The sequence below is a fragment of the Chionomys nivalis genome, chromosome 20 (genome assembly GCF_950005125.1).
Source record: "Chionomys nivalis chromosome 20, mChiNiv1.1, whole genome shotgun sequence".
Lineage (NCBI taxonomy): Eukaryota > Metazoa > Chordata > Mammalia > Rodentia > Cricetidae > Chionomys > Chionomys nivalis.
In genome coordinates, this window is record NC_080105.1 from 5,968,405 (window position 1) to 5,994,261 (window position 25,857).

The window sequence follows — 25,857 nt, forward strand, 5'->3', positions numbered from 1 at the left end:
CCTGGTCTTTGGGCTGAGCTAGAAAAGTACTCCCTCCGAAATAAGGTGAACAAGCTCGGCTACTTCCGGTGCTCCTGCAAATAATCGCTCTTAGCCAAGCCAACTGCCAGCGCCTGACGCTATTTCCGGAAACAACCGTGCTTCCGGGCTTTGGGCCACCGCGTTCTCGCGTGTGTTGGGCTGCAGACACTTCGGCTGTTTCCGGACGCCGAGGGTTGCCATGAGAGCGCCTTAGCCTTTCACTCCTTTCACCGTCCGCCTAACTCGTCCGGTAGACCCGGACTGCTTCGGCAACTTCCGGAAGCCGTCGGTATCCCCCGAGTGTCAACTCCCTAGACTTGTATTTGAGGTCGTTCGGTTCTTTCCAGATACGCACCGCGGTGTTGCAGCTTCACAACTTCGTAAAAAACAAACCCGCTGTCATAGTTCGGCTCTTCGGAACGGCTCAGGTGTCTCAGGACTGAGTCCGGCTCTCCGGCTTCGGAGCGAGCGCTCGCTGTCCCCGCCGGGCTGCGCCTGGCTGTTCTCGGACCCTCTTGCTTTCGAGTGTTTCCGTATCCCCTCGACAGCCTCCCTACTAGCCCAGCAGCCCCTCGAACACTCTCCCGACTCGGTCGCTCTCGGCCGTTTCCGGCCACCCTCGGCTGTCTCGTGGCAAACGACAGCCGACCATTCCCGCGGGAGTACGTTCGGCTGTTTCCGGAAGCATACCGGCGTGCCTCGGTGTTCGGGCTCCTCCTCGGTATGGGGTGGGAGGAAAGGACTGCCCTCCCAGACCGAATGCGCTCGGCTATTTCCGCCCGGGGGGCGGGCCCGGCGACTTGGAACCGCGGCGACGGCGGCTGACGCAGGGATCCCGCGGCTGCGGCGGCGGTGGTGGTTGCGACGGCGGCCTTGACTGGGTGAGTCGATGGCGGCGGCGGGGACACGAGGAGCGTTGGGGGCGCGTGGAACCGGGTTCCGAACTGAAAGTGGAGCGGTGTAGTCTGTAGTACGGAGACGGTGTCTCCAAGGCCGGGAGGTCCCCGCCCGCAGCGGGGCGGGGGGAACTTCGGGGCACGACCCGGGGTCCGGCCACTTCCGGTGTCCCGGGGGTGGGGGGGCTTCGGAATGCACGAGGATTTAGCCGCTCTTGTTCGTGAGGGCGCGGAGTATGCGTACACCCTGGGCCCCACCTTTTGCATTAGGGGTTCCGCGGTACACTCCCCCCCTCCGCGTGTGCAGACGTGCACGGCGCGGGGGCGGACGGGAGGCTCCCTTAGGAGAGGCCTCTCCGACCCTCAGTTTCCCTACCTATATAGCATGCAGGCTACAAGGGGCCCATGAAGCCCTGAACACCTACCCCTGGTCCCCAAGATTTGGGGATGATGCCCAGACCCTCCACTTGGCACGAAAGGTGCCTCCTGTTGGATGGTGCTGTTCTGAAAGCCACTGTGCATCCTAGACAGGCGACTTCCACCAGCAGGCCTTTGCAGGGATTAGTTTGTCCGTGGACTGCGTTGTCCCCATACGAGGACCTGTCACCCTCAGCCCCCCAGGAGAATGCACAGAGGACCGAACTGCAGGCTGGAATGGGGATTCATTCTAGGACAGCTGGGGAGCATCACCACCCTGCAACCCACCATGGTGGTGTCCAGCTCCTGTCCCCATCCTACTGTGGCAGGCAGTAAGGTGCCCATGGTTCTTGACACCTCCCCTCTCTTGCATCACTAGAGGGCCCCAGACTAAGGCAAGCTGAGACACCCTTGCACCCTGTTATCCCTCCCCTGCAAGGAACTGGGGCTTCTGCTTCCTTGGACACCCACCCAGGCCTCAGCTCTGCTAGACCTTGTCCACTGCTCTACTGGCTCCACCCCTTCTTGGGGTCCCCCAGATTTCCTCATTAGCCCCCAGGGCACCATTCCTACACCGAGCTAAGAGGCCACGCGGTCAATACCTTGAGCTTGGGTACATGTGTGGTTTAACCTTAGCTACCTTCTGACCAATGGAGTCTTCCAGAGAGCTCCAAACCTGTTTCCCCATCCCTAGCGGGCCGGAGAAGTATTCAGCTCCCAGCAACCCTGAAGGACGCCTGTTAGTGTACCCTGTACATATGGCAAAACTGGTACTCGGAGTGGAGCAGAGCCAGCCCAAGTTCGCTGGGGCTTTCTGGCAGGGCTTACTCCGCCTGTCCATGTCCTTTAGGCTGGCATCCCTGGCTGAGCATGATAGCGGCCTGTGGCCTGGGTTTCCTCATCTGGTGTCAGACATACCCTGAAGAGCTAGCAAGCTTGGGCACCCACGGCTCAGCTCATGACAGCGTGATCTGCCTGCCCCAGCCTGGCCATCTCATGTGGGACACAAGCTGAGTGATCTGAGAAAACACCAGAGACAGCCTTGCACAGGTGACTAAATGGTGGACTCTGTGACAAGTGGCCAGGCATGAGCGGCCCTAAGGCCGCCTGTGACTTCTGAAGTAGAGGTCTGTGAGCCTACCACACCGGCTGCCCCAGCCCATGGGGCCTCGGGAGCCTCCGGGAGCCACGTGACTGTCCAGACCCCACCAGGCCCAGCTATGGCGGGTGCTGAGGGCTTCCAGTACAGGGCTGTGTACCCATTCCGCCGGGAGCGGCCCGAGGACCTGGAACTATTGCCTGGAGACCTACTGGTGGTGAGCCGGGGGGCCCTGCAAGCCCTGGGCGTGGCGGATGGAGGGGAGCGCTGCCCACACAACGTGGGCTGGATGCCTGGCTTCAATGAGCGTACCCGGCAGCGAGGGGACTTCCCTGGAACGTATGTGGAGTTCCTAGGACCCGTCGCTCTGGCTCGACCAGGACCTCGCCCACGAGGCCCCCGTCCATTGCCTGCCAGGCCCTTGGATGGGCCCTCCGAGTCAGGTGAGCAGACATCTTGGAACGGGAGTCTGTCTACAGGTCTCCTCTGTTGAACTGGTGGAAGCCGTGCAGTTATTTGCGGAGAACCTCCATTAGGACACTGCTGTCTGAGTTCAGCCCTGGAGACAGGTCCTGGTCAGGTTTCTTGTTCAGGAAGTGAGAATGTGTCACCCTGGTGAGCAGGTGGTGAGTTGCTGAGGGTGGGGGCCCTCGGGGCAATGTGCACACCTAGTGCAAAGGCCCTGTGGCAGGTTCAGGGAGCAAAGAAGGGGCCGTGAGAAGGGCGGGCGGGCGTTCTGAAGGAGCAGTGTCCTCCATAGGCGCCTCGAACCCTGCTTTTGCTCAGACTCAAAAACAGCCATACTCCCAGAGAAGTCCGTTCAGGGCGTGGAACACAGGGGGAGACAAGGACCCCACAAGCCCGTTGAAGGCACTCAGGCAGCCAGACATGGTTGCACATGCCAGGAATCCTAGCATTGGAGAGACTGAGGCAGGAGGATCACGGAGCGTTCTGGGGCTACTTGTGGAGAACTTGTGTCCAGTGCAGATAGTGTTTGGCTGGAGCCCTCACTCGGGGTGGATCTGCAGCGCAGCTGAGGCCTGGGAGGTTGGCTCGGGCCATGCAGCATCTGGTGTCCCCAGAGCCCAGGCCTGGCCCTGAGAGCCGCAGGGCCCCAGCCCATCTGGGCTTGCAGCCAGAGCCTGTGGCTGCCCCAGTAACAGCCGCCTCCCTCCCCAGCTGGCCAAGGTCCAGCCACCTCACATGTCCCACCTCACCCTCAAACCTTCAGGGCTGAGGTTGGCTCTCTGCAGCCTCAGTTTCCCTCTCAGCAAAGACCCTGAAGAACCACCTGGAAATGGTCAGCCAGCTCCCTCAGCGTTCCTCTGCATCTCCCTGAGGGTAAGGCCTTTACCCACGGGGCCTCCCTGTTTGGCATTGGGGTCTAGAGCTGCCGCGCCCCTCCTCCCCTGCACCGCAGGCGGGGTGCTGCCCACCTCCTCTCCAGCCTCCTGCCTGCTGCTTTGGGGAGTTTGTTCTTTTTTTCATTTTCCATAGAGCTGGGCCAGCTCCTCTCAGAATGGCCCCGCAGGCCCTGGCTTGCCTCTGCTGCGTGCCAGAGCGTCCCTGCCGAGAGCCAGAGCCAACTGAGATCGTAGGGGCAGGTAGAGCCTTGCCGAGGCGGGACACCTGTACACAAAAGGCCCCGCAGGGAACCAGGCTACTGGGAAGGGGCTGGGCTGGGAGGCCCAGCTCGGTTGGGGTGGGAGAAGGTAGGAAGCCAGGTGTGGGGTGCCTGCCGTTCCGTCACTGGGGAGACCCAGGCAATTGCTGCGGGTTTGAGGCCCACGTGGGCTATGGAGTAGGACCCTCCTCCAAAGCAGGAGAAAGAGTCAGACTGCTGGCCCATGCCCCCACATCCAGCACTCCAGGAGCCAGAGCTGGGCGTATCTCTGTGGGTTCCAGGCCATCGTGTCTCAAAAATAAAACCTAAAACAAAAAAGTTACTACCGTTTGGCTATTTCAAAGTTTAAACCCAGAGAGGGTTAGCTCTGCGCTCGGGGTTACACAGTGGGTCACAGTAGAGTCTCAGTGACTGTCACAACCCACCGTGAAACCGCATGGGTCCGACCATAGAAGCTTTTAGAGACCAGGCATTTAAAGTGGCAGAAAAGGCTGGCCTGGCTTCTCTTTTCCAGCCTAGTACAGAAACTGGCTCTACCACATCCTTTTTGGTTTTGGAGAAAGGTTCTGTGTGGCCCAGTCTGGCTAGGAACTGGCCATCCCGCCTTCGCCGCCTGAGTGCCGGGTGTCTACTCCCACGCCTTGCTGTCATCTTTTTTGGGGGGGGGCGGGCACCGTTCCTGGTCTTGTAATCCCTTGTGGTAACTTGAGAAGTCATTTCCCACTAATGGAGCCCTCCTCGTAGCCCCAGGTTCCCAAGCCTCCACCTGCGGCCTCCCACACTGAGGCCGCAGGCGCAGCGGGCATGGGCTCATGTGCTGCCCCTCCAGGTGTCGCCCTGGCAGACCTGGCAGAGCAGTTCTCACCGCCTGAGCCCGCCCCGCCCATTCTGGTCAGGCTGACAGAGGCCGTCGAGCAAGCAGGTGAGGTCCAGCTGACTGTGGCCGCGGCATTCCCATCTAGGGCCATCCCGGTCTCTGCACGGGAAGGGTGGTGACCAGTGGGGAGATGGCCTGGGTCTCATGGGTCTCCTACCCTCAGGGCTGGACAGCGAGTGCTACAGTAGACCAGAGCTGCCTGCACCTCGGACAGGTGAGGACTTGTGCTTGCTTTCCTCTGCTGACGGGAAGGGCGGGTGTATGCCCAGGCTGGACCGTGACGCCTTGTCCTTGCCTGCAGACTGGTCCCTGAGTGACGTGGAGCAGTGGGACCGCACCACCTTGTGTGATGCCGTGAAGGGCTTCCTGCTGGCATTGCCTACAGCTGTCCTGACTCCTGAGGCTGTGGCAGAGGCGCACCGGGCACTGCAGGGTACAACCCAGGAGGGATGTGGGGACCGGTAGTGGGTAGGTGGGTAGTCACTGGCCTGACTGACCATCCCTGGCCGGCTCTCTGCCTGCAGAGGCTGCAGGGCCCGTGGGGCCGGTGCTGGAACCCCCAACGCTACCGCTGCACCAGGCACTCACGCTGCGGTTCCTGCTGCAGCACCTGGGCCGTGTAGCCCGCAGAGCTCCCGCACAGGCCGCAGCCATCCACTCGCTCGCTAGCGCCTTTGGGCCACTATTACTGCGCACACCTCCGCCAGGGAGTGACATTGATGGGTGAGTGGCCTTGGTGGGAGTGGTCAGAGCTGTGTGGGTGTGACACCAGCTGCGTGGGCGGGGCCAAGAAGAACCCCTTTGTGGGGACAGTCGGCTGTAGCACCTGGGGGCTAGAGTGGGGAAGCTGCAAGCGACTTCCCACACTGCAGCTGCTACCCTCTGCATCTGCCGTCCCACGATTGTGCACACGTGGGAGCGTGTGACACAGCTGGAATTCTAGGCCTTGATGCCCCACTTGTCCCCTAGGAGCGAGCTTGGGCCTGACTTCCCAGGGCTGCTGTTGGGGAGGCTGCTGCAGGAACACGTGGACGAGCAGGATGCTGCCCCCCCAGGTGACAGTGCTCTCACCCCCACCTCTGTTCCCGATTCCATATGTACTTGGTGCGTAACGCATGCATGTTTCCCTGTTCCCTGTCCCCAGCACTGCCACCCAAGCCCTCTAAGGCCAAGCCGGCCCCCACAGCTCTGGCCAATGGAGGAAACCCACCATCGCTTCAGGATGCAGAGTGGTACTGGGGAGACATCTCCAGGTAGTTTTGCTGCGGTGGTGGAAGAGGGGGGTGGACATTATGGGTCAGTGGCTCCATGCCCATGTCCCCCTCAGGGAAGAGGTGAATGAGAGGCTCCGGGACACACCTGATGGCACCTTCTTGGTCCGGGATGCATCCAGCAAGATCCAAGGAGAGTACACACTCACCCTCAGGTGGGGCCGGGGCCCAGGCAGTGGGGGCCCAGGGGTATGGGGCCTCCTATGATGCTGACCACGCCCCCGCATGCAGGAAAGGCGGGAACAACAAGCTGATCAAAGTCTTCCACCGGGATGGTCACTACGGCTTCTCGGAGCCCCTCACCTTCTGCTCCGTGGTAGAGCTCATCTCTCACTACCGCCACGAGTCGCTGGCCCAGTATAACGCCAAGCTGGACACACGCCTGCTCTACCCCGTGTCCAAGTACCAGCAGGACCAGGTGGTGAAGGAGGACAGCGTGGAGGCCGTGGGCGCGCAGCTCAAAGTCTACCACCAGCAGTACCAGGACAAGAGCCGCGAGTACGACCAGCTGTACGAGGAGTACACACGAACTTCCCAGGTGCCTGGCTCTGCACACGGGGGACCGGGGTGCTCCGCTGCTGCCCCGTGCTGGACGCCATTCCATCTCAGTGGTGCTCAGAGTTATCAGAAAAGGACATGAAGGACGGGCTTGGAGAAGGGTGTGGAGTCTGAGTAGGAAGGAGTTGATTAGGTGGCCAGCGCTAGGATACTGTTGCTCCCTGTGGAAGACACAGTTGTAGCAAAATCCTCCGCTACTACTGAGGGCCTTCCAGGGAGTTCTGGGATTACTGAGGCCAACCCTATCCGCAGGAGCTTCAGATGAAGCGCACAGCCATAGAGGCCTTCAATGAGACCATCAAGATCTTCGAAGAACAGGGCCAGACACAGGAAAAGTGCAGCAAGGAGTATTTGGAGCGCTTCAGGCGAGAGGGCAATGACAAGGAGATGCAGAGGTGCGTGGGTCTGCCCACTCCGGGGACACGGTGCAGGGGGAGAGGAGGTTGGTGATGTGTGGAAATGGGCTTTGGAGGAAGTGTGGGAGTTTGCCACGCCACTCCCCTCAGGATCTTGCTGAACTCAGAGCGACTCAAGTCTCGCATTGCGGAGATCCATGAGAGTCGCTCGAAGCTGGAACAGGATCTGCGAGCACAGGCCTCGGACAACCGAGAGATCGACAAGCGCATGAACAGCCTCAAACCCGATCTCATGCAGCTACGCAAGATCCGGGACCAGTACCTTGTGTGAGTGGCACCGCGCTCCCACTCCTGCAAGCGCTGCCCTGTGCCCACCATTGCTGTCCCCTCCCGTCCTGTGCTGGGGAAGCCACGGGTTCCTGACGCCCCCTACGGCAGTCAGAGGTACTGCAGTGAGAATCCACTCTAGCTCACCTACCTCTTCCCTGTCAGGTGGCTCACGCAGAAAGGTGCCCGACAGAGGAAGATCAATGAGTGGCTGGGAATCAAGAACGAGACTGAGGAGTGAGTGATGCCCCGCAAGGGGCAAGGAGGACTTCATCAAGGGGAGGGCATGTGTGCTGGGCCGTGGTGGGTGAGTGACCAGGGCCCCTTCCCTGCTTCACCCCACAGCCAGTATTCACTGATGGAGGATGAGGACACCCTCCCCCACCACGAGGAGCGCACGTGGTACGTGGGCAAGATCAACCGCACACAGGCGGAGGAGATGCTGAGTGGCAAAAGGGACGGGACCTTCCTCATCCGGGAGAGCAGCCAGCGCGGCTGTTACGCATGCTCCGTGGTGTGAGTGCCTGGCTGGGGTCCGGGTGGGGTGTTCCCTAAGAGTGCATTGAGCACCAGTGTGCTCCAGGCCCTGCCTACCCAGCCAGGAGCGGGTGGAGGCAGATGGGGCTGGAGAGCCAGCATAACCTCCCCTCTAAGCTGCTGTCTGGGCCTGCAGGGTGGACGGCGATACCAAGCACTGCGTCATCTACCGCACGGCCACAGGCTTCGGCTTCGCGGAACCCTACAACCTGTACGCGTCCCTGAAGGAGCTGGTGCTGCACTACCAGCACGCGTCGCTTGTGCAGCACAACGACGCACTCACCGTCACCCTTGCGCACCCGGTGCGCGCACCCGGGCCTGGCCCACCCACGGCCCGCTGAGAAACCCCCACTCGCCTGCCCTGTCTTCGCCCTGTCCCTCTCAGCCGCACTGCCGTGTTTACAGAGGCTGCGGGGCCTCCACCTGGGTGCCCCGAGATTTTCAAGCCATATCCCCGGGGCCAGGGCAGGAAGGAACTGCGCTGGGCTGTTTCCAGGAATTTAGCCTGGACACTCGGGGCCGGGCGGGACCCGCCCCGCAGACCCCAACTTCCCCTCTAAAGGTCGAAGTGAAACCAGCGGCAGGGGCTTACCCCACAGCTGCAAAGTTCCCCTTCCAGAAGGCAGAATTAGAACTCAGCTGCCCGGCCCTGCCCAGGCCCCCGCGCTATTCTCCAACTGTGCAATCTCCTCTTTGAGACAAGGACCCTGGGTGTCACTGCCCTTGAACCCCATACCTGCCCAGGGCTGACGGGGAACGGGTTTTGTACGGTACGTTTATTGATACGAATATGAAACACTGTACCTGTCGGCTGAGTGTCTTTGGGGACTGGAATTCTCGACTCCTGTCGTGAGCCACAGACTGTGGCCTGCCTGGGCTCACGCTGTTCGTACCTACCATTCTGATTGCCAGACACTAAACTCAGTGCGCCCTTTTCTCCATCCCAACCCTCAACACCAGAGAGGTCAAGGCCTCGTCCAGGGTCACATAGCACAGCGTTTCAAAGCCCCTGATCCAGGCTGCAGGCCTCACCCAGAGCTCTGACAGTGCTCAAGCAAGCAGAAGCTGGCTGTGCCGTGCCAGTCACACCCACACAATCCACCACTTCCTTGTCGGGAAGAGAGGTGTCAACCTCTTGGGCCATCCACAAGGGTGTCTCATGTCCCTCATCTCCCTGGACCTCTGTGTACCTGTTGAACAAGTCCCTAGGGCCTGCCTGTTGTCATTAGCAAAAATAAAACCCTAATAGCCCTGCCCTGGGGCGGAACGCATTGAGACTAAGCCCAGGAGTACTTTGCTGATTGCTCCCCCACCGCACAACCTGCCCCAGACTGTCCAGGAGCACCTTTGGGCTCAGCTAGGACACATGGACAGACAGACCTGTCTCTGACCCTGTCCTCTGTGGGTTCCTTTATCCCATAATTCCAGATATTGTCCAGACAACATCTTGGGCAGTTTAAGGAGAACTCCACCTTGTGATGCCAGATCCAGGGAAGCTGAGGCAGGAGACTCACAAGCTTACATTAATAGGAAACAAATGTTACTGTGGTAGGGGCGTGGCTCGGGGGTGGAGCCCCTGCCCAGAATCCCCAGTGAGGGGCTGTGCGAACGTTCGGGATGGAGTCTATGCCCGAACAATGTGAGGTTCTGGAAGGCCCAGTCTTGCTTAGAGCAGGTCCCCTCTGCATGTAGCAGTTCAGCTGTGGAACTTAGGTCGCCTCAGCAGCCTGCTGCCTCCTGCACAGAAAACTACGGTCTCCCCAGAACTGGAGCAGACCCTGTCCTGAGTCCTCGGACTCAGCCTGGAGCTTCACTTACTACCTGGCCTGGAACATTTCCTGCTGCTGTGTTCTGTGGCCTGTCACTGCTCCAGAGTCCCCCGTGTCCAGTTTTCATCTTGACTTGGTGCAGAGGTTCCAGTCCCAACCTAGGTTACCTCAGTCCTTCCTGGGGGCTCTGCCGTCAGCCATGTGTCTATCACTCATGACCCATTTTACAGAATGGGAACCGCAGCTGATGGAAAGAGGCGGCATCCAGGCGCATCCGCACCTCCCTCCCGTGAGGCGCTCCAGTGCCAGGGGGCTTTGCCCACACAGTTGCTGGAAGAAAGTACCCCACTTGTGTCCCTACCCCAAGCCGGAGCCCGGGACCTTAGAGATGGGAAGTTGCCCTGCTTGAGCTGGCTTCTGTGCTGAGGTCTAGCCGGAGTCAGCGGAGGTAGGAGGATGTGCTGGGGCTGATTTGCGCCGGCCTGGGGTGGTGGGGGCAGGAATTAGTGATGAGGGTGTCACTCCCCCCTCCTCCGCACAACTAGCTGGTGGGAAGCGAGGACTCTGCCTCCTGTCTCAGCCGGTCAGTGTCTGGAGACTCCCCCTTCCGTCCCTGCTCCAAAGCCTCGTGTGACGTGACAGTACCTTCTGGCCGCGGGAGGAGGGAACGCTGGACAGGGCCGAGTGGTCTCGTGATTTGGGGCGCAACTCTGGGCTGGGGTGGAGCCTGCAGGAAAGGAGGCCCTGGGGTAAAAGGAGCCTGGGGGTGTGGTCTCAGGGGCGGGGCCTCTGCTGGCTTAAAGTCTCCCGCCTCGGAGGCCCGGCCAGCAGTCCTCTCCGCCTTTTCGTCCACGGCCATGCCTCGGTCTCTGCTCCTGCCACTGCTGCCCCTTCTGCTGCTGCTGCTGCTTCCGCTTGAGATCCCCAGAGCAGCCAGGGCATCTCCGCGGCAAGGGTCCTCCGAAGTTGCGGCCACCTGTAAGGTAGGGACCGCGACGCGCAGGAGGGGACAGGGTCAGGCGTCCACGCAGGCGACTTCTCGGCACTCCGTGAACTCATTCGGGGAACTCCAAGGTCGCGCCCAGGGACATCCCCCCCAACCTCTCATCTCGGGATTGGCCGTGTCCAAGTCGTTTTCCTTCCACATCGCAGGTCTGAGACACGCAGCTATCACCTTCCCGCCTCTTCCAAGCACTTATCAACCACGTATAGTATACATCTGAGCCAAGAGCTGAGGAGTAGGCGGGCGTGGGGGGTGGCCTCTGCTCCAGACCTGTTGAACCACTGGTCCGTCCTCCACCCTCACGCAATTCTTGTCGCTTACTGTGTGCGTTCCAACCGAGGAAGGGAGGGCTGGCGTGCCTCTGACACGGAACGAACACATGCCCCTCACGCTCAGCGCCTTGCTCAGACTCGGACTCGCCTCCTGCCCTCCCCGGGAACAGGAAGTCTGCTCGCATCAGCTCCCTCCTGTGTCTAGTCGGGCGGACAGGGTGAAGTTTCCCTGGGTCACAGGAGAGGAAGAATGAATAGAGTCCGCGTGGGTGAAAAGCTCTGGTGCGCAAAGTTACAGAGAGAGAGAGAGAGAGAGAGAGAGAGAGAGAGAGAGAGAGAGAGAGAGAGAGAGAGAGAGAGAGAGCACTGCTTTGGCTTCAGAGTGTATGCCACCAAACAGTACTGAGAGCAAAATCTACAAATATGCATGTCTTATTTTTCCTTTACTTTCTTTTTCTTATGTTGTTCTGATTTGTTTTTGTTTTTTGGAGGGCCAGTGTAGCCTGGCCATCCTGGAACTCACTATGTAAACCAGGCTGGTCTCCAACGCCTGCCTCTGCCTCCCTAGTGCTGTGACTGAAGGTGTGCACCACCTTGCGCAGCTACAAATATGCAAGTCTTAGCGCTTACCGAATGTAGTCAGGATGGTGCATTTACTGAGCGCCTACTGTTTGAGAGTTTGCGAGTTTGCCAGTTTCCGTTTTGCAGATAAGCTGTGATTGCGGAATGCCATGTAGACTCCAGCAAGACTCAGAAGGTCCGGGGCGTGGCCCAGCTGTAGACCGCACGCCTTGCATGCATAAAACAGCTCTGGGTCTGTTCCCCAGAGCCACAGGCTGAACAAATCATAAGCGTCTCAGGCGAGGGGGCCCCAGGGGGCGGCACCTCACTGGACGCTTCTCTCCTTCCAGGCCCAAGATCTGTGCTTGCTCGGGCCACGCCCATTGCCCCCTGCACCGCCAGTCAATGTCAGCCTCTATTATGAGTCCCTGTGCGGAGCTTGTCGGTACTTCCTGGTCCGAGATCTGTTCCCGACCTGGTTGATGGTTATGGAAATCATCAACATCACCCTGGTGCCCTACGGGAACGCGCAGGTGCACGGGAAGCGGGGAAACAAAGGCGAGAGGGGTGCCGGGGGATGGAGACGCCTGAGCACCTGAGCTCACCAAGATTGGTCGGTGCCTTGCAGGAAAGAAATGTCAGCGGCACGTGGGAATTCACGTGCCAGCACGGGGAGCTGGAGTGCAGACTGAACAAGGTGGAGGTGAGCTGCAGCTTCGTGCGGGGCGGGGAACGGGTGTGTGTTTGGGGAAGTGGCCACATTGCACCGACCACCCTTGCCCGCCTCTCCAGGCCTGCCTGCTGGATAAACTGGAAAAGGAGGCTGCATTGCTAACCATCGTCTGTGTGGAGGAGATGGAGGACATGGAGAAGAAACTTGAGCCGGTGAGATGTAGGGGAAGAGGCGAGCCGCAAGTGGGGAGAAGGAGAGCATTGGGGGCTGCTGGGGGCTGCAGGGGGTGGGGCGGGAGGCAGCGAGTCACAGGGCCTCCACCTGGTCCGGGGAGCTTCCAGCTCTGAAAGGAAAAACCTTAGGTCTGTGAACAGAATCTTCACTGTGAACAGAACCCGGGACCTTCACTGTGCAGAAGCAGTGATCATGACAGGAGATAAGCCAGGTGCTCCAACTTCCCAGGGCATTATAGGAGAAATAACCCCCAAAAGGGTGATTCAGGACCAATGGCCCCCAGACATCCCAGCCTCCTGGAGCCTGGAGCTCTGCTCACTAGGAAGGAGTAGGAAGGGTGTCCCAGCAGAAGGGATAGCGTGTGCACAGACTCCGAGGTAATGACACCAGAGGGCAGAGGCTGCGGGGCAGGTGTCCTGGGGGCGGGAACAGCACCGGGGCCTCAGTTTCAGGAACCACACCCATGCTGCCGAAGCTGGAGCAACCCTCTCTGAGCAGTGAGGAAGCAACTTGCTTGGGGCCACTCGGGACTGTTGGTGAGATAACAGGGGTAACTGAGCAAAGCCTACCCCCCCTCCTAGTGCCTGCAGGTGTATGCTCCAGAGGTGTCAGCAGACAGCATCATGGAGTGTGCCACCGGGGAGCGCGGCACGCAGCTCATGCACGCCAACGCCCAGCTCACCGAGGCCCTGCAGCCACCCCATGAGTACGTGCCCTGGGTCCTGGTCAATGAGGTAAGAGCCTCCACTGCGCGGTCAGTAGTATCCTGCGGGACTGAGGCTCTGGGGTCCCTGGGGCTCCCGCTCTCACAGAGGAACCGAGTGCGGTTCATCATCACTCACACATACAGACATCCTCATTGAAAATAAGTGAGGTTTTTGTTGTTGTTTTGGGGTTTTTTGTTTGTTTTTGGTTTTTGGTTTTGTTTTTTCTTTTTTAAAAAATATTTATTTATTTATTTATTATGTATACAATGTTTTGTCTGTGTGTATGCCTGCAGGTCACAAGAGGGCACCAGACCCCATTACAGATGGTTGTGAGCCACCATATGGTTGCTGGGAATTGAACTCAGGACCTTTGGAAGAGCAGGCAATGCTCTTAACCTCTGAGCCATCTCTCCAGCCCCCTTGGTTTTGTTTTTCGAGACAGGGTTTCTCTGTAGCTTCGGAGCCTGTCCTGGAACTAGCTCTTGTAGACCAGGCTGGTCTCGAACTCACAGAGATCCGCCTGTCTCTGCCTCCCGCCGCCCGGCTCAAGTGAGATGTTTTTTAAAAAACCAAGATGGAGCCGGGCGGTGGTGGCGCACGCCTTTAATCCCAGCACTCGGGAGGCAGAGGCAGGCGGATATCTGTGAGTTCGAGACCAACCTGGTCTACAAGAGCTAGTTCCAGGACAGGCTCCAAAGCCACAGAGAAACCCTGTCTCGAAAAACCAAAAAAAAAAAAAAAAAAAAAAAAAAAACAAGATGGAGCGTGACTGGAAGACACTGCATGAGGGGTTAGACGGTCCAGTGGTTAAGAGCACTGGCTGCTCTTGCAGAGGATCCTGGTTTTATTCCCAGCACCCACATCTGTGACTTCAGTTTCGGTGGATCTAACGCCCTCTAAGGCCTATGGCCTCCATGGGAATAGCACAAGCATGACGTACAGACACGCTGGCAAAACACGCGGGCACATGAAATAGATGAATAAATCGAAAGAAATGGTTTAATTAGGAAAAAACATTGAGCTCTGGCCTCTGCTCACACAAGAGTTTTTATGCCTGATACCAGCTGCCTTGCCTCGTTCAGCACACTGAGCTTGTCCCGGAACTATCAGTGATCCTCCTGCCTCAGTGCTCTAGTGCTATATTCCCAGGCTCATGTGTCCCCCTCAGCTGTGCTTAACCATGTCTTCTGGGGCTTGCAGAAACCTTTGAAGGACCCCAGTCAGCTCCTGAGCTCTGTCTGTCAGTTGTACCAGGTGAGCTTGTCACAAATCAGTGGGGTTCAACTAGGGGAACAGAGTCTCTCCAGAGAGGGGGTGGAGTTTCCCTGGAGGGGGTGGAGTCTTCTCGGGTTGGGGGTGGAGTCTCCCCGGGATGGGGGGTGGAGTCTCTCCAGAGAGGGGGTGGAGTTACCCTAGAGGCTGGTGGAGTCTCCCCAAACCTGACTCCTAGCCTTTCATTCCCCTTCTAGGGAGCAGAAAAGCCCGATGTCTGCTCCTCCATGGCTGACCCCCCCAGGAAGGTTTGCTACAAATGAAGGTCATTGTGGAAAGAAAAACAAGAGCCCAGCTGCACAGCCTTCTCAAATCCTCAGCCCTCAGAGATACCACTCACTCACCCATGAGAAAACTTAGACATGTCCCACCAAACAGCCTCGAAACTCTCCACGTATTCAAGAATATTGCCTTGTTTCCAAATGGTGCTAAATTGAAATTCAATGAATAAATAATTTAGATTGATTCATTTGTCCTGGAGTTTTAATTTGTTTTTTGTTTGCTTGTTTGTTTTTTGAGACAGGGTGAAGAGTCCAAAAATAAAAATATAGAAATGTAGATTCCAGAAATAAGAATGTAGAAATAAAGAAATAAGGTTGTGAGCCTAGGAGAACGAGCTCAGGCTGTCAGCAGCTTTCTCAGCAGCTTAAGGATTAACTGTTAGCAGTGGGCTACTTTGCTTTACAGCCCATAGCTCTGTCTGCAAGGCTGAAGCAGCCCTCTGCAAACTGAGGGTCAGCTTTTAGATACCCTGTCCCTCCCACCAGCAATTGATGTGAGCTGAGTTAATCTTTAAATGATGGGGTGTACGTGACTTTAGGTTTTTTAGTTGTGCATTGTCCCATACCCTTCCCTGCTACAGAAAACTGCCAGTATCAGGGGAAAGCAGAGCTTTGGTAAACATCATCAGGAGCACTGGGGAAGAACGTCTTAAATACAAACACTAGTGTAACTAAAAACTCTGTTAATGGAAACGTAAAGAAGCACAATTTGTATCTGAAGTTTTTTTTATTTTATTTTTTTTTTATTTTATTTTTTTTTTTTGGTTTTTCGAGACAGGGTTTCTCTGTAGCTTTGGTGCCTGTCCTGGAACTAGCTCTTGTAGACCAGGCTGGCCTCGAACTCACAGAGATCCGCCTGCCTCTGCCTCCCGAGTGCTGGGATTAAAGGCGTGCGCCACCACCGCCCGGCTCTGAGGTTTTTTTTTAAAAAAATATTTATTTATTTATTATGTATATAATATTCTGTCTGTGTGTATGCCTGCAGGCCAGAAGAGGGCACCAGACCTCATTACAGATGATTGTGAGCCACCATGTGGTTGCCGGGAATTGAACTCAAGACCTTTGGAAGAGCAGGCAATGCTCTTAACCTCTGAGCCATCTCTCCAGCCCCCATTGTATCTGAGTTTTACCTCGGAATTGTAAAACTTCTTTTGTTCATGCCTGATGCTTGGTTTTTGCTGTGGAAAGGGGAGTTGGAAACGCCCATCTCTGGCTGTGCTCTCAACTAGCTGAGGAGCTTTTGTGCCCCATGGAGATTTATTTCTTTAATTTTTAATTTTTTTCCTGGAATAAAGTTTGCTTCTGGTTTGATAGACTTCGGTGGTCTAGCCTCCATCTTTGTGGGACCCCAGTGGACGCAGCAAGGGTTTCTCTGTGTAACAGCTCTAGTTCTGGAACTCACTCTGTAGACCAGGCTGGCCTCGAACGCTCAGAGATCCGCCTGCCTCTGCCTCCTGAGTGCTGGGATTAAAGGTGTGCGCCGCCAGTGCCACTTTGTGTTTCTGTTTTTAATGTGGGTGTGTAAGCCAGGGCTCTGGGGATGCTCAGCACACTGTCTATGCCTGAGCCGTGCCCGGGACCCTGGAGCTCATGCCTCATCTGAAAAGCCCGCAAATGCCAGTCCAGTCCGCATGAGTTACTGTTTCATTGTGTGTGTGAAAAAATACAAAAACCACTTAAGGAAGGGCCTGTGCTGGGGGAGGCAGGGTAGAGGCAGGAGTTTGAAGTCATGCTGCACCCAAAGCTGGGAAGTGGGTGGGGCCGGTGCACCCACACTCGGAAGGTATTATTTCACCTCAATTCCCAGGCTAGTCCAGTTATTCTTCTCAGCCTGTGGGTCGCAACCCCTTATGGTTGCACATCAGATATTTACATGATGATTCATGACAGTAGCAAAATTACAGTTATGACGCAGTAACAAAATAATTTTATGGTTGGGGGGGTCACCACAACATGAACCGGATTAAAGGGTCGTTAGGAAGGTTGAGAACCACTAGATCAGCTCTCAGGCTCTAAGTTTGTCACCAAGGTGACTCTAGATCCTGTTTGATTGACAGTATTGACGTCACACCTTCCTTGGATGGACAGGGATCAGTTGCTGGCAGTCCCCTGCCGGGAAATGCAGAACCAGGACCAGGGGAGGGATGAGTGCCCAGAGGCCGTGTGTTGGGTTAGGGTCTTTGTAAGTTAGAATGGGGTTTTGAAGACTGAGTAGGCATTCCTTAGCCAGAACACAATTCATGAATTCCTCTCTAGCCTTTCACACACGGACTACAAGTCCCAGGATGGAGCAGAGACTTCATCCAGGGGAAAATGTGTTCACGGTTCCAGGGTTAGGGGACCGTGTACTGGCAGGCGGAAATAATCGGGAGCTAGAGAACAGCATGATGGTTTGTGGAACAGTTAAAAGCAAAGAATAAAGGAGGAAAGGATGTTCCCGCAGGGACACAAAGTTGTGGAGAAGAGCACACATGATTAGTCTTCTGCTGAATGAACTGCTGCTCGGTCTTCAAAACCCAGACACAGGGCACGGCCGTGGGCAGTAGTTCAAGGCCAGCCTGGGCTACGTGGCAACAGGTTTGCAACAGCTGGGGTTAGACCGGAGTCCATGCACTGTGCCCAGGCACCGTGTTCTTCAGGATCACTGCGTCCGGACTGCAGAGGTCACGCCAAGGTCAAGCTCCTTAGCGGCCCCGCCCACCCCGAGGGGGCTTTGAGGACGAGGAGCAATCAGCGTTGCAGGAGCTCTCGGTCCGTCCCCGCCCCTGCCCAGCCGGAGGCGCAGGACACACAATTGGTCAGTTCGGTCCAGGGGGCTCTGCCGTTGGCCATCTGACGTCCGCTAGTCGGCTGTGCGCGGCGGAGGGCTTCCGTGTTCCCCGCGATGACGCGGCGCGACGCTTGTTGGCGAATGGTTAATGCGGGAATTACGGCTTCTTACTGGTCTGCGGCACGGCATCCGATTGGGCAGCGGGGTCGGCGTCGAAGCGTGTGATTGGCGCGCGGGGGGCGGGGCCGGGGCGCGAGCGGCGGAGGCTCCAGTGGCGGCGGCGGAGGCTCGGCCGTGTGCGCGGCGATGGCTTCCGGCGGCTGGCGCTGGGCTCGGAAGGCGCTGGCTGCGGGGCGGCCGCTGTTCCGGGGCCGCGCGCTGCTCGTCACCAACACGCTGGGCTGCGGCACGCTCATGGCCGCGGGCGACGGCGCGCGGCAGGCCTGGGAGGTGCGCGCGCGGCCGGGGCAGCGGTTCAGCGCGCGGCGCTCAGGTGAGCGGGACCTGTCCGTCCCCCTGGGGGCCGGGCGGCAGCCAGGAGGGTGCGCCTGACTCTCTGTGCCCCCAGCCAGCATGTTCGCGGTGGGCTGCAGCATGGGCCCCTTCCTGCACTTCTGGTACCTGTGGTTGGACCGCCTCCTCCCCGCCTCGGGCCTGCGAAGCCTCCCGAGCGTGATGAAGAAGGTCCTGGTGGATCAGGTGGTGGCATCTCCCATACTGGGCGTCTGGTACTTCCTGGGTAAGCAGCGGCGGGGACTGTGGTCTTACAGCCCGCGGTGGGTAGAGACTGGAGAGACTGGTTCGTGCTTGGAGGAGTGCTGATGGGGGTTGTTCTTTTTCCTTGATTTTTCTTTTCTTTTTTTTTTTGTTTTTTTTTTTTGTTTTGTTTTTCGAGACAGGGCTTCCTCTGTGGTTTTGGAGCCTGTCCTGGAACTAGCTCTTCTAGACGAGGCTGACCTCGAACTCACAGAGATCCGCCTGCCTCTGCCTCCCAAGTGCTGGGATTAAAGGCGTGCGCCACCACCGCCCGGCCTTGATTTTTCATCTATTATTTATTTATTTTGGTTTTTCGAGACAGGGTTTCTCTATGTGGCCTCGACCGTCCCGGAACTCGACTCTGTAGATCAGGCTGGCCTCGAACTCAGAGATCCGCCTGCCTCTGCCTTCCAGTGCTAGTTAGGTCACATCCAGGGTGAGAGAGAATTGCATGCCTGCTCGCTTGTGCTCAGCTTCTCTTTCCAGTCCAGGACCCTCTGCTTCGGCAATGTTTTCCCACATCAGTTAACTGAAGTCTACACAGAGATAGCACAGGCCACCATGTAGGTCGTCCCTGGAGACTCGCGTCTGATTCTAGGCTGAATCAAGCTGACAGTGAAGGCCTCACTGTGCAGCCCCGGCGCCTCGGCCTCCCAACTATATTGCACTTTGTAGGCACCTGTTGGGAGAGAGTCCCTGGAATGGGGACAGGATCGTGTGGGGCGGGACAGATCCCTTGTGAGGAAAAGGGGCTAGGGGACCAGTGGGGAGAGGTGGGGTGGCAAGGCAGGGGTCTGAGGGAGGTAGGATCAGCCGACCTGTGGAGAATGAACCCTGGGGGGCAGGGTGAGGGTGGAGACTGGACTGACCCAGCCACACGGCTGCCCTGACCGGCCTTGCTTCTCTGCCCGGGTCACTCCCACAGCCAGCGCTGCCGCTTCCGTTGCCTAGCAGCCACCTCAGCCTCCACATTCACCGCTTGGTCTTCTTCCCAGGCCTTGGCAGCCTGGAGGGCCAGACGCTGGAGGAGAGCTGCCAGGAGCTGCGGGCCAAATTCTGGGACTTCTACAAGGTGGGCGTGCCCATGCTGCCCTTACCATAGCTCCACCCCCTGCGGCCTCGCAGACCCACCTTCCTAGCCTGCTCACTGCAGCCCCTGCCTTCCTGCAGGCTGATTGGTGCGTCTGGCCAGCTGCTCAGCTCGTGAACTTCCTCTTCATCCCGCCGCATTTCCGAGTCACCTACATCAACGGGCTGACACTGGGCTGGGATACGTATCTGTCCTACCTGAAGTACTGGGTGAGCTTAACCCCTGGGTGAGAAGACCTGAGTGCAGGCCCTGCCCTATGCCTGCCGTGACCCTCCCTCCGCTGTACACAGGCCCCGGAACCCCTTTCCACTCCTGGCTGTGCGGACTGAGCAGGAAGCACCAAGGAGAAATAGGCCGATGGACACACTCCCGTAAGAGGTTCTGGAGCAGGTCAGAGCCTGGGCCACATCCACACTCCAGGCTGAGCCTGCAGCGGCCATCCCACGTGGACCAGCCTCCAGCACCAGCTGTCAATCGCCAGGTTTTCCAGTTGGACCCAGAAGTTCTTAGCCAACCTGCAATTGCAACCCTGGCTCAACTCTGGCCCAAGTAGTCCCCGAGGTTCCCTGGACCCCGGGTGGCAAACAGAAGGACCGGCCCCCACAGCCTTGGAATGGGATCTGGTTTGGCCTCAGAAAACTTCATGCGAGGTTGGGCAGCCTTGTGAAAATTTCATTAAATTCTCTTTAATCACAAGACTGGCTGCCAGTGGTTGGGGAGGGGTGGAGGTGGGGCTGCAGAGACTCGGCAAGGTCCATTCACTTTATTGAACTGTGTGTAGTGTTCATGACTTCTAGGGAAGTGGGGACACATTTCACACTCATGACGTCAGAACAGGTTTGGGGATATCCCAAAGCAGTGAAGGTGAACAGATCCTCCCTTCCTTCCCCACATCCTGTCTCCCCAAAGATACAGAAGTAACAAGCAGGATGCCAGCCTGTCAACCCAGTGGTCCACTTGGCAATCCCCCAGCCTCGGGGCTGGCAGGCCTGCCATCTCCCGTCAGCCTGCTTCAGAGTGACATCTGGTCCCCTCTTCACAACCGACAACTGTGGATGCGGTGGCTTAGAAAACCAAAAAGGAGGGTCTTAGGGGGGCAGTGACCACAACACAGCAGAGCAGGGTGGGGATATGTACAGGAGGGGTGAGGGGCGCGTCCAGGGACACCCTCAATAAATAAATAAATAGCTACGATAATAAATAGGGTGGTGGGGTGGGGGCTTGCCCCTGGTGGGGGTGGCTCAGCAGGCGCAATCCTGGTGAGGAGGTGCCTGCTGGTCAGTAAGCTGCGGGCCCTGCTTGGCGCCTGTGACCGCGGGGTCAGCAGTGTCCAGTGACTCTGACATCTTCTCACAGATGACATCCACCAGACGTTCAAAGGTCTGCTTGACATTGATGTTGTCCTTGGCGCTGGCCTCAAAAAACTCAAACCCTGCATTGGGGGAATGAAGGAGTGACCACAGCCACACTCTCCAGGGCCCAAGGGTGGTCACAAGGGTGAGTCTCCTCCAGAGGAGATGGCCCGCCCTGGTAGGACACCCCTTCCTCCAGAGTCCCATTCCTCAGGCCTCCAACACTTTTGGTAGCTCACACACAGTGACAGACACATTTTCTCTAGGGGGCATCACGCTCCATTGTCACAACTGAAGAGGTTTAGCTGTCCCTAGTCTGCAGCACCCTTCCACGGCACACGTGCCTGCCCCAGGAAGCATGGTTTGGCTCTCAGCATGCACTCCTCCACCCAGGTTTCTCTTTCCAGTCCATAAACATAGACATCATGAAGCTAGCCTATGACTGTGTGGGAGACGCTAGCCCATGACTGCGAACATGGGAGACGCTAGCCCATGACTGCGAATGTGGGAGACGCTAGCCCGTGAGTGAGAACGTGGGAGATGCTAGCCCATGACTGTGAACATGGGAGACGCTAGCCCGTGAGTGAGAACGTGGGAGATGCTAGCCCATTACTGAGAGCGTGGGAGATGCTAGCCCATGACCGAGTGTGTGGCAAATACCACACCCATTGAGACCCACTGCCAAACCTGCAGAGTGACTAGTTTTCACAAGTGTGATCCACCTGGTTTCAGGCCCATGCCCTGACCTGTGGGGTTTGTGGTGTCTGGGGTCAGGGTCCCTGGTCCAGCCTGATAAGGGCTGCAGTCCTGCTGGGTACTCACCCAGGTGGTCAGCAAGCTGCCGGCCGCGTTCCGATGACACTACACGCTCGTCCTCCATGTCACACTTGTTTCCCACCAACAGCACCTGGGCGTTGTCCCAGGAGTAAGTTTTAATCTGAGTCGACCTGCAGGAGGAAGCCAGAGGCAGAGGAGGAAGTCAGAGGACCCAGCCCTGGTCCCTGAGTCCCCTGCCCCTTGGAAACCGAGATAGGTTTTTCTCGTGAGCCCAGGTTGTCCTGGACTACTCGGGCTCCCAAATGTTGGGATGCCTACTATACCAAATCCAGAGATGCCGCAGGTTTATGGTGTTGCAGATAGAATTCAGGGTCTCACGCATGCTAGGCCGGTGCTCAGCCAGCGACAAATCCTCTGCTTCCCAAGTAGCTGGGACCACGGACCTGAGCCACCATTCCCTGAGGGTCAACCTGTGTTCCTTCAACAACCCCACCCTCGGAAGCAGTCCACGTGGTGGCTTGTCCCACCCGACTGCTGGCCTTGGTTGTTTTTCTGGGGTGGAACTCAAGCCAAGCAGGTGCTCTCAGCTGAGCTAGGAGTACTCCGCCTGTTCCACTGTGGATCAGTGGGTGAGCTGCTCACCAGTCCTGCACTGCATTGAAGGATTCCTCATTGGTGATGTCATACATTAGGATGAAACCCATGGCACCCCGGTAGTAGGCTGTGGTGATGGTCCGGTACCGCTCCTGCCCTGCTGTGTCCTGAGGAAAGAGGAGATGGTGGTCAGAAGGGACCTCACAGCTGCCCCTCTGAGGGCAGAAAAAGTGGGCTGTGCGGCCTTTGTACCCAGGGGGGTCACTGCAACATCACTCAGTCATTAAACAAACACAGACCAGTGCTGCCCAAATGCCCTGTGCCACACCCTATGCCATCCATAAGTGGGGATTCACAGGACTAATAAGAAAACAAGAAACTCATGCCAGGCGGTGGTGGTGCACGGCTTTAATCCTAGCACTCAGGAGGCAGAGGCAGGCGGTCTCTGAGTTCAAGGCCAGCCTGGTCTACAGAACAAGTTCCAGGATAGTCAGGGCTGTTGCACAGAGAAACCCTGTCTCCAGCACCTCCCCCCAAAATAAAATAAGGAACTCCATGTTCTTGTGGACAGCACAATGTGAGGGAAAAGACCATGACCACAAAAGTGACCTCAACCAGTTGCTGCCCAGGTCTGCTGTGCTGGGGTGTGAGATGTTATATCAAAACTTTGATGGGTTCCAAGTGTGTGCCTCTAATCCCAGCACTTCAGAGGCAGAGGTGAGTCTCTGAGTTCGAGACTAGCCTGTGTCAAAAAAACAACAACAACAACAACAAAAAAAAAACAGTCAAAAATGTTAAAAAATTAAACCTTGATGAGAAGGAAGCCTGTCATCCTGTTACTGGGACGGTGGTAGCAGGATTCAGGGTCATCCTGGGCTACCCAACTGCCTGCTCATACCCGACCACAGTCCACAGCGCAGGACTTGGAAGGACTTGGGAATACCCGGATGTCTGAGCCCCGCCCGCTTACACGCCAGGCTCAGGAAGACTCCCCCACGGCCCCACGAACCCAGATCTGCAGTTTGATCCGCTTGTCGTTGCGGTAGATGGTTTTGACCTTGAAGTCTATGCCAACTGTGCTGACGAAGGCCGGCGTGAAGGAGTCGTCGGCATAACGGAAAAGGAAGGAGGTTTTGCCCACGCTGCTGTTTCCAATGATCAGGATCTTGAACATATAGTCGAAGTTCTGGTCGGAGGACTCCTTCTGCCCATAGCGAGAGTCTGTGGCCGATGCCATCTGTGGGGGCGGGGCGCAGAGAGCCTGAGGCGTGCAGCGGACACACGCACAGGACACACACAGGATGGGCTCTGCACAAGGGCACCAGGTGGGGAACAGCCTCGGTCCACCAGGACCCCCGGCATAGGCCTGGCTGTGACCTTGACAGGCCCAAGGCTTCAAGGAGGCTGAGGAGCGAACACCCCTGCAGGCCCCTGGTGTTTGGTTGGAAATGTCACCGCAGCCCCGGGCATCCTTATACCTAAAGAGTCTGGAATGTTTGGGGGGGGAAGGTCCATCCCAAGGCCCCTCCCCTGGGAGTGGCCTCAGTCCAGACTCCACCTCCCAGAAAGCCCACCAATGGAAGACCCCTCCCCAGAGATGCTCAAGACCCCACAGGGTATTTAAATCACACCCCAGGTCTTCCTTCCCTGTCTCCTCTCTTGGGGGAAGGAGCACTGGTATCCATTTAACTTGAGCATTTTCTAATTCGGTTTGATTTGGTTTGATTTGGATTATTGCATCGGTGGAGAGGTTTGTTGGGGAACTTCACCTGGCACCCCAAACCTCCCTGCACCCTGAGGGGAAACTGAGGCGGCCCACTTCCCATCATCAGTCTTTCATTACCCTAAAAAGACCCACGCGGGAGCATGAGTACACGAGGATCCCCAATTCTCCCTCATCCTTAATTCTCTCCTGCACCCTGAGCTAGAAGCATCACGTGACAGACGGGGTGAACACAGGCTCACATGCACAAAATCCCTCGCGCGCATGCACACACAATGAAGCACCCAAGGCAGGCCGATCTAAACTCCTGCCCTGTGTGCAAAAGAGAGGCTAGCAGGAGAAACAAGCAAATATGCGTGATGTTTGCGAACCCACTGTACCCATGCACGACTGCAGACGCAGATTCCCCTACACCAGCCAGTGTACTCGTGTCCACCTGGCCATTGGCAAGGACACACCGCGCACGCGCACCATTCACGCACAAGGTTTCACAGCCGGCTGTGCACGGTGCGCGTCCTGAGGTCACGCGAGCCTATCCATGCCCGGCGGGCGCGCACACGCGTGTTCACCCCACGAGCACGAGCACGCACCAGCCTCCCGCGAGGCTTGGCCTTCCCCTCCCCCTCTGTCGCAGAGCCGGAGGTCCAGCCGGGTAAAGGGTGAAGGCTGCGGGAAGCGGGATGCTGAATGTGAGACCCACAGCCGCCACACCCGAGTCGTGCACCCCGCTTCTTCCCCAGCTGCCAATCAAACGAGGGCACCGCGGCGTGGGGCCCTGGGCAGAGCTCACCTTGTCCGCTCCGAGCTGAGATGCTGCTGACGGCTGCGACCCTGGCGACTGCGCTGACGACAGGGCCCCAGGAGCGGCTGCCGGACTGCAGGCAGCGGCGGAGGTTCAGGCCCCTGCAGTCCTCGCAGACGTCCTGCAAAGCCAGGGGCGGGCCTTTCTATGCAAACGAACTGTGACGTCAAAGGCGGGGCCGAGCGGGCGGCCGCGGGGCCCCACTGGCCAGAGTCGGCTCTGGAGGGGCGGAGTCTGACGAGACATCAAGGTTTTATTGGCTGACGCTCTCGAGCGACGGACTCGAGGCCCAATCAACACTACGTTACGTCTTGGGCGGCCCAATGGGGACAGCCAGGTGTCTGAAGGGCGGAGAGGCTGAGGCCAGGACCCAGCCCCAGGCGCGAACTTGTGTCCTAGCCCCTGAGCCCCTGCTTTCGAAAGGCGCGGGACCCACTCCTGGCGGCACCAAGATTAGTTTTGTTTTGAGAAAGGGTCTCTTGTTGCAGGCTGGCCTCGAAACTGCCAAGTAACAGAGGCTGACCTTGAACTCCTGCACCTCGCAAGTGTTGGGATGGCAGGTGTACACTTCTGCTTACCACAGTTTAGGACTCAAAATTGAAGAAAAAAAGACAGAGTATTTTTGTTTTGTTTTGTTTGTTGTTTGTTTGTTTTTTTTTTTTTTTTTTTTTTTGGTTTTTCGAGACAGGGTTTCTCTGTGGTTTTGGAGCCTGTCCTGGAACTAGCTCTTGTAGACCAGGCTGGCCTCGAACTCACAGAGATCCGCCTGCCTCTGCCTCCCGAGTGCTGGGATTAAAGGCGTGCGCCACCACCGCCCGGCCTGTTTGGGGTTTTTTGCTTGTTTGTTTTTCGAGACAGGGTTTCTCTATAGCTTCGAAGCCTGTCCTGGAATTCAGATTAGGCTGGCCTCGAACTGACGGAGATCCAATTAAAGGCTTGCACCACCACCGCCAGGCCCAAACAGAGTTTTTTGTTTTGTTTTGTTTTTGTTGTTTTTGTTTTTTGGGTTTTTTTTTTTTTTTTTTGGTTTTTCAAGACAGGGTTTCTCTGTGGCTTTGGAGCCTGTCCAGGCTGGTCTCGAACTCACAGAGATCCGCCTGCCTCTGCCTCCCGAGTGCTGGGATTATAGGCGTGCGCCACTACCACCCGGCTCCAAACAGAGTTTTTAATCCCAGTTCTCAGAAGGCCCAGGCAGGCGTTCCACGCCTATCTTGTCGACAGAGAGCTCCAGTCCAGCC

At 57.4% G+C, this 25,857-nt stretch overlaps 4 protein-coding genes across 4 annotated transcripts; 3 read left to right on the top strand and 1 right to left on the bottom strand.

The window, feature by feature from the left end:
- The first annotated feature begins 770 nt into the window (after positions 1 to 770).
- Pik3r2 (phosphoinositide-3-kinase regulatory subunit 2) lies at positions 771 to 8,786 on the top strand. Its single transcript, XM_057752294.1, has 15 exons — positions 771 to 902; positions 2,185 to 2,876; positions 4,887 to 4,979; positions 5,098 to 5,148; positions 5,236 to 5,367; positions 5,459 to 5,657; positions 5,904 to 5,989; positions 6,079 to 6,187; positions 6,262 to 6,360; positions 6,437 to 6,743; positions 7,016 to 7,158; positions 7,270 to 7,446; positions 7,612 to 7,683; positions 7,792 to 7,962; positions 8,120 to 8,786. Exons 2-15 carry the CDS (start codon positions 2,555 to 2,557, stop codon positions 8,322 to 8,324), a joined length of 2,166 nt encoding a protein of 721 aa, XP_057608277.1. The 5' UTR covers positions 771 to 902; positions 2,185 to 2,554; the 3' UTR covers positions 8,325 to 8,786.
- A 1,782-nt stretch (positions 8,787 to 10,568) lies between these two features.
- Ifi30 (IFI30 lysosomal thiol reductase) lies at positions 10,569 to 14,933 on the top strand. Its single transcript, XM_057752295.1, has 7 exons — positions 10,569 to 10,735; positions 11,939 to 12,121; positions 12,217 to 12,291; positions 12,381 to 12,473; positions 13,077 to 13,229; positions 14,403 to 14,456; positions 14,672 to 14,933. The coding sequence occupies exons 1-7, from the start codon at positions 10,610 to 10,612 to the stop codon at positions 14,735 to 14,737; spliced, it is 750 nt and encodes a 249-aa protein (XP_057608278.1). The 5' UTR covers positions 10,569 to 10,609; the 3' UTR covers positions 14,738 to 14,933.
- Positions 14,934 to 17,755: 2,822 nt separating this feature from the next.
- Positions 17,756 to 19,985, top strand: Mpv17l2 (MPV17 mitochondrial inner membrane protein like 2). Its single transcript, XM_057752675.1, has 5 exons — positions 17,756 to 18,018; positions 18,094 to 18,264; positions 19,277 to 19,353; positions 19,452 to 19,580; positions 19,662 to 19,985. Exons 1-5 carry the CDS (start codon positions 17,832 to 17,834, stop codon positions 19,698 to 19,700), a joined length of 603 nt encoding a protein of 200 aa, XP_057608658.1. The 5' UTR covers positions 17,756 to 17,831; the 3' UTR covers positions 19,701 to 19,985.
- Positions 19,986 to 20,119: 134 nt separating this feature from the next.
- On the bottom strand, positions 20,120 to 24,759 carry Rab3a (RAB3A, member RAS oncogene family). Its single transcript, XM_057752674.1, has 5 exons — positions 24,608 to 24,759; positions 23,104 to 23,331; positions 22,143 to 22,261; positions 21,546 to 21,670; positions 20,120 to 20,803 (listed from the first exon to the last, which is right to left on the bottom strand). Exons 2-5 carry the CDS (start codon positions 23,329 to 23,331, stop codon positions 20,613 to 20,615), a joined length of 663 nt encoding a protein of 220 aa, XP_057608657.1. The 5' UTR covers positions 24,608 to 24,759; the 3' UTR covers positions 20,120 to 20,612.
- Between the last annotated feature and the right edge of the window lie 1,098 nt (positions 24,760 to 25,857).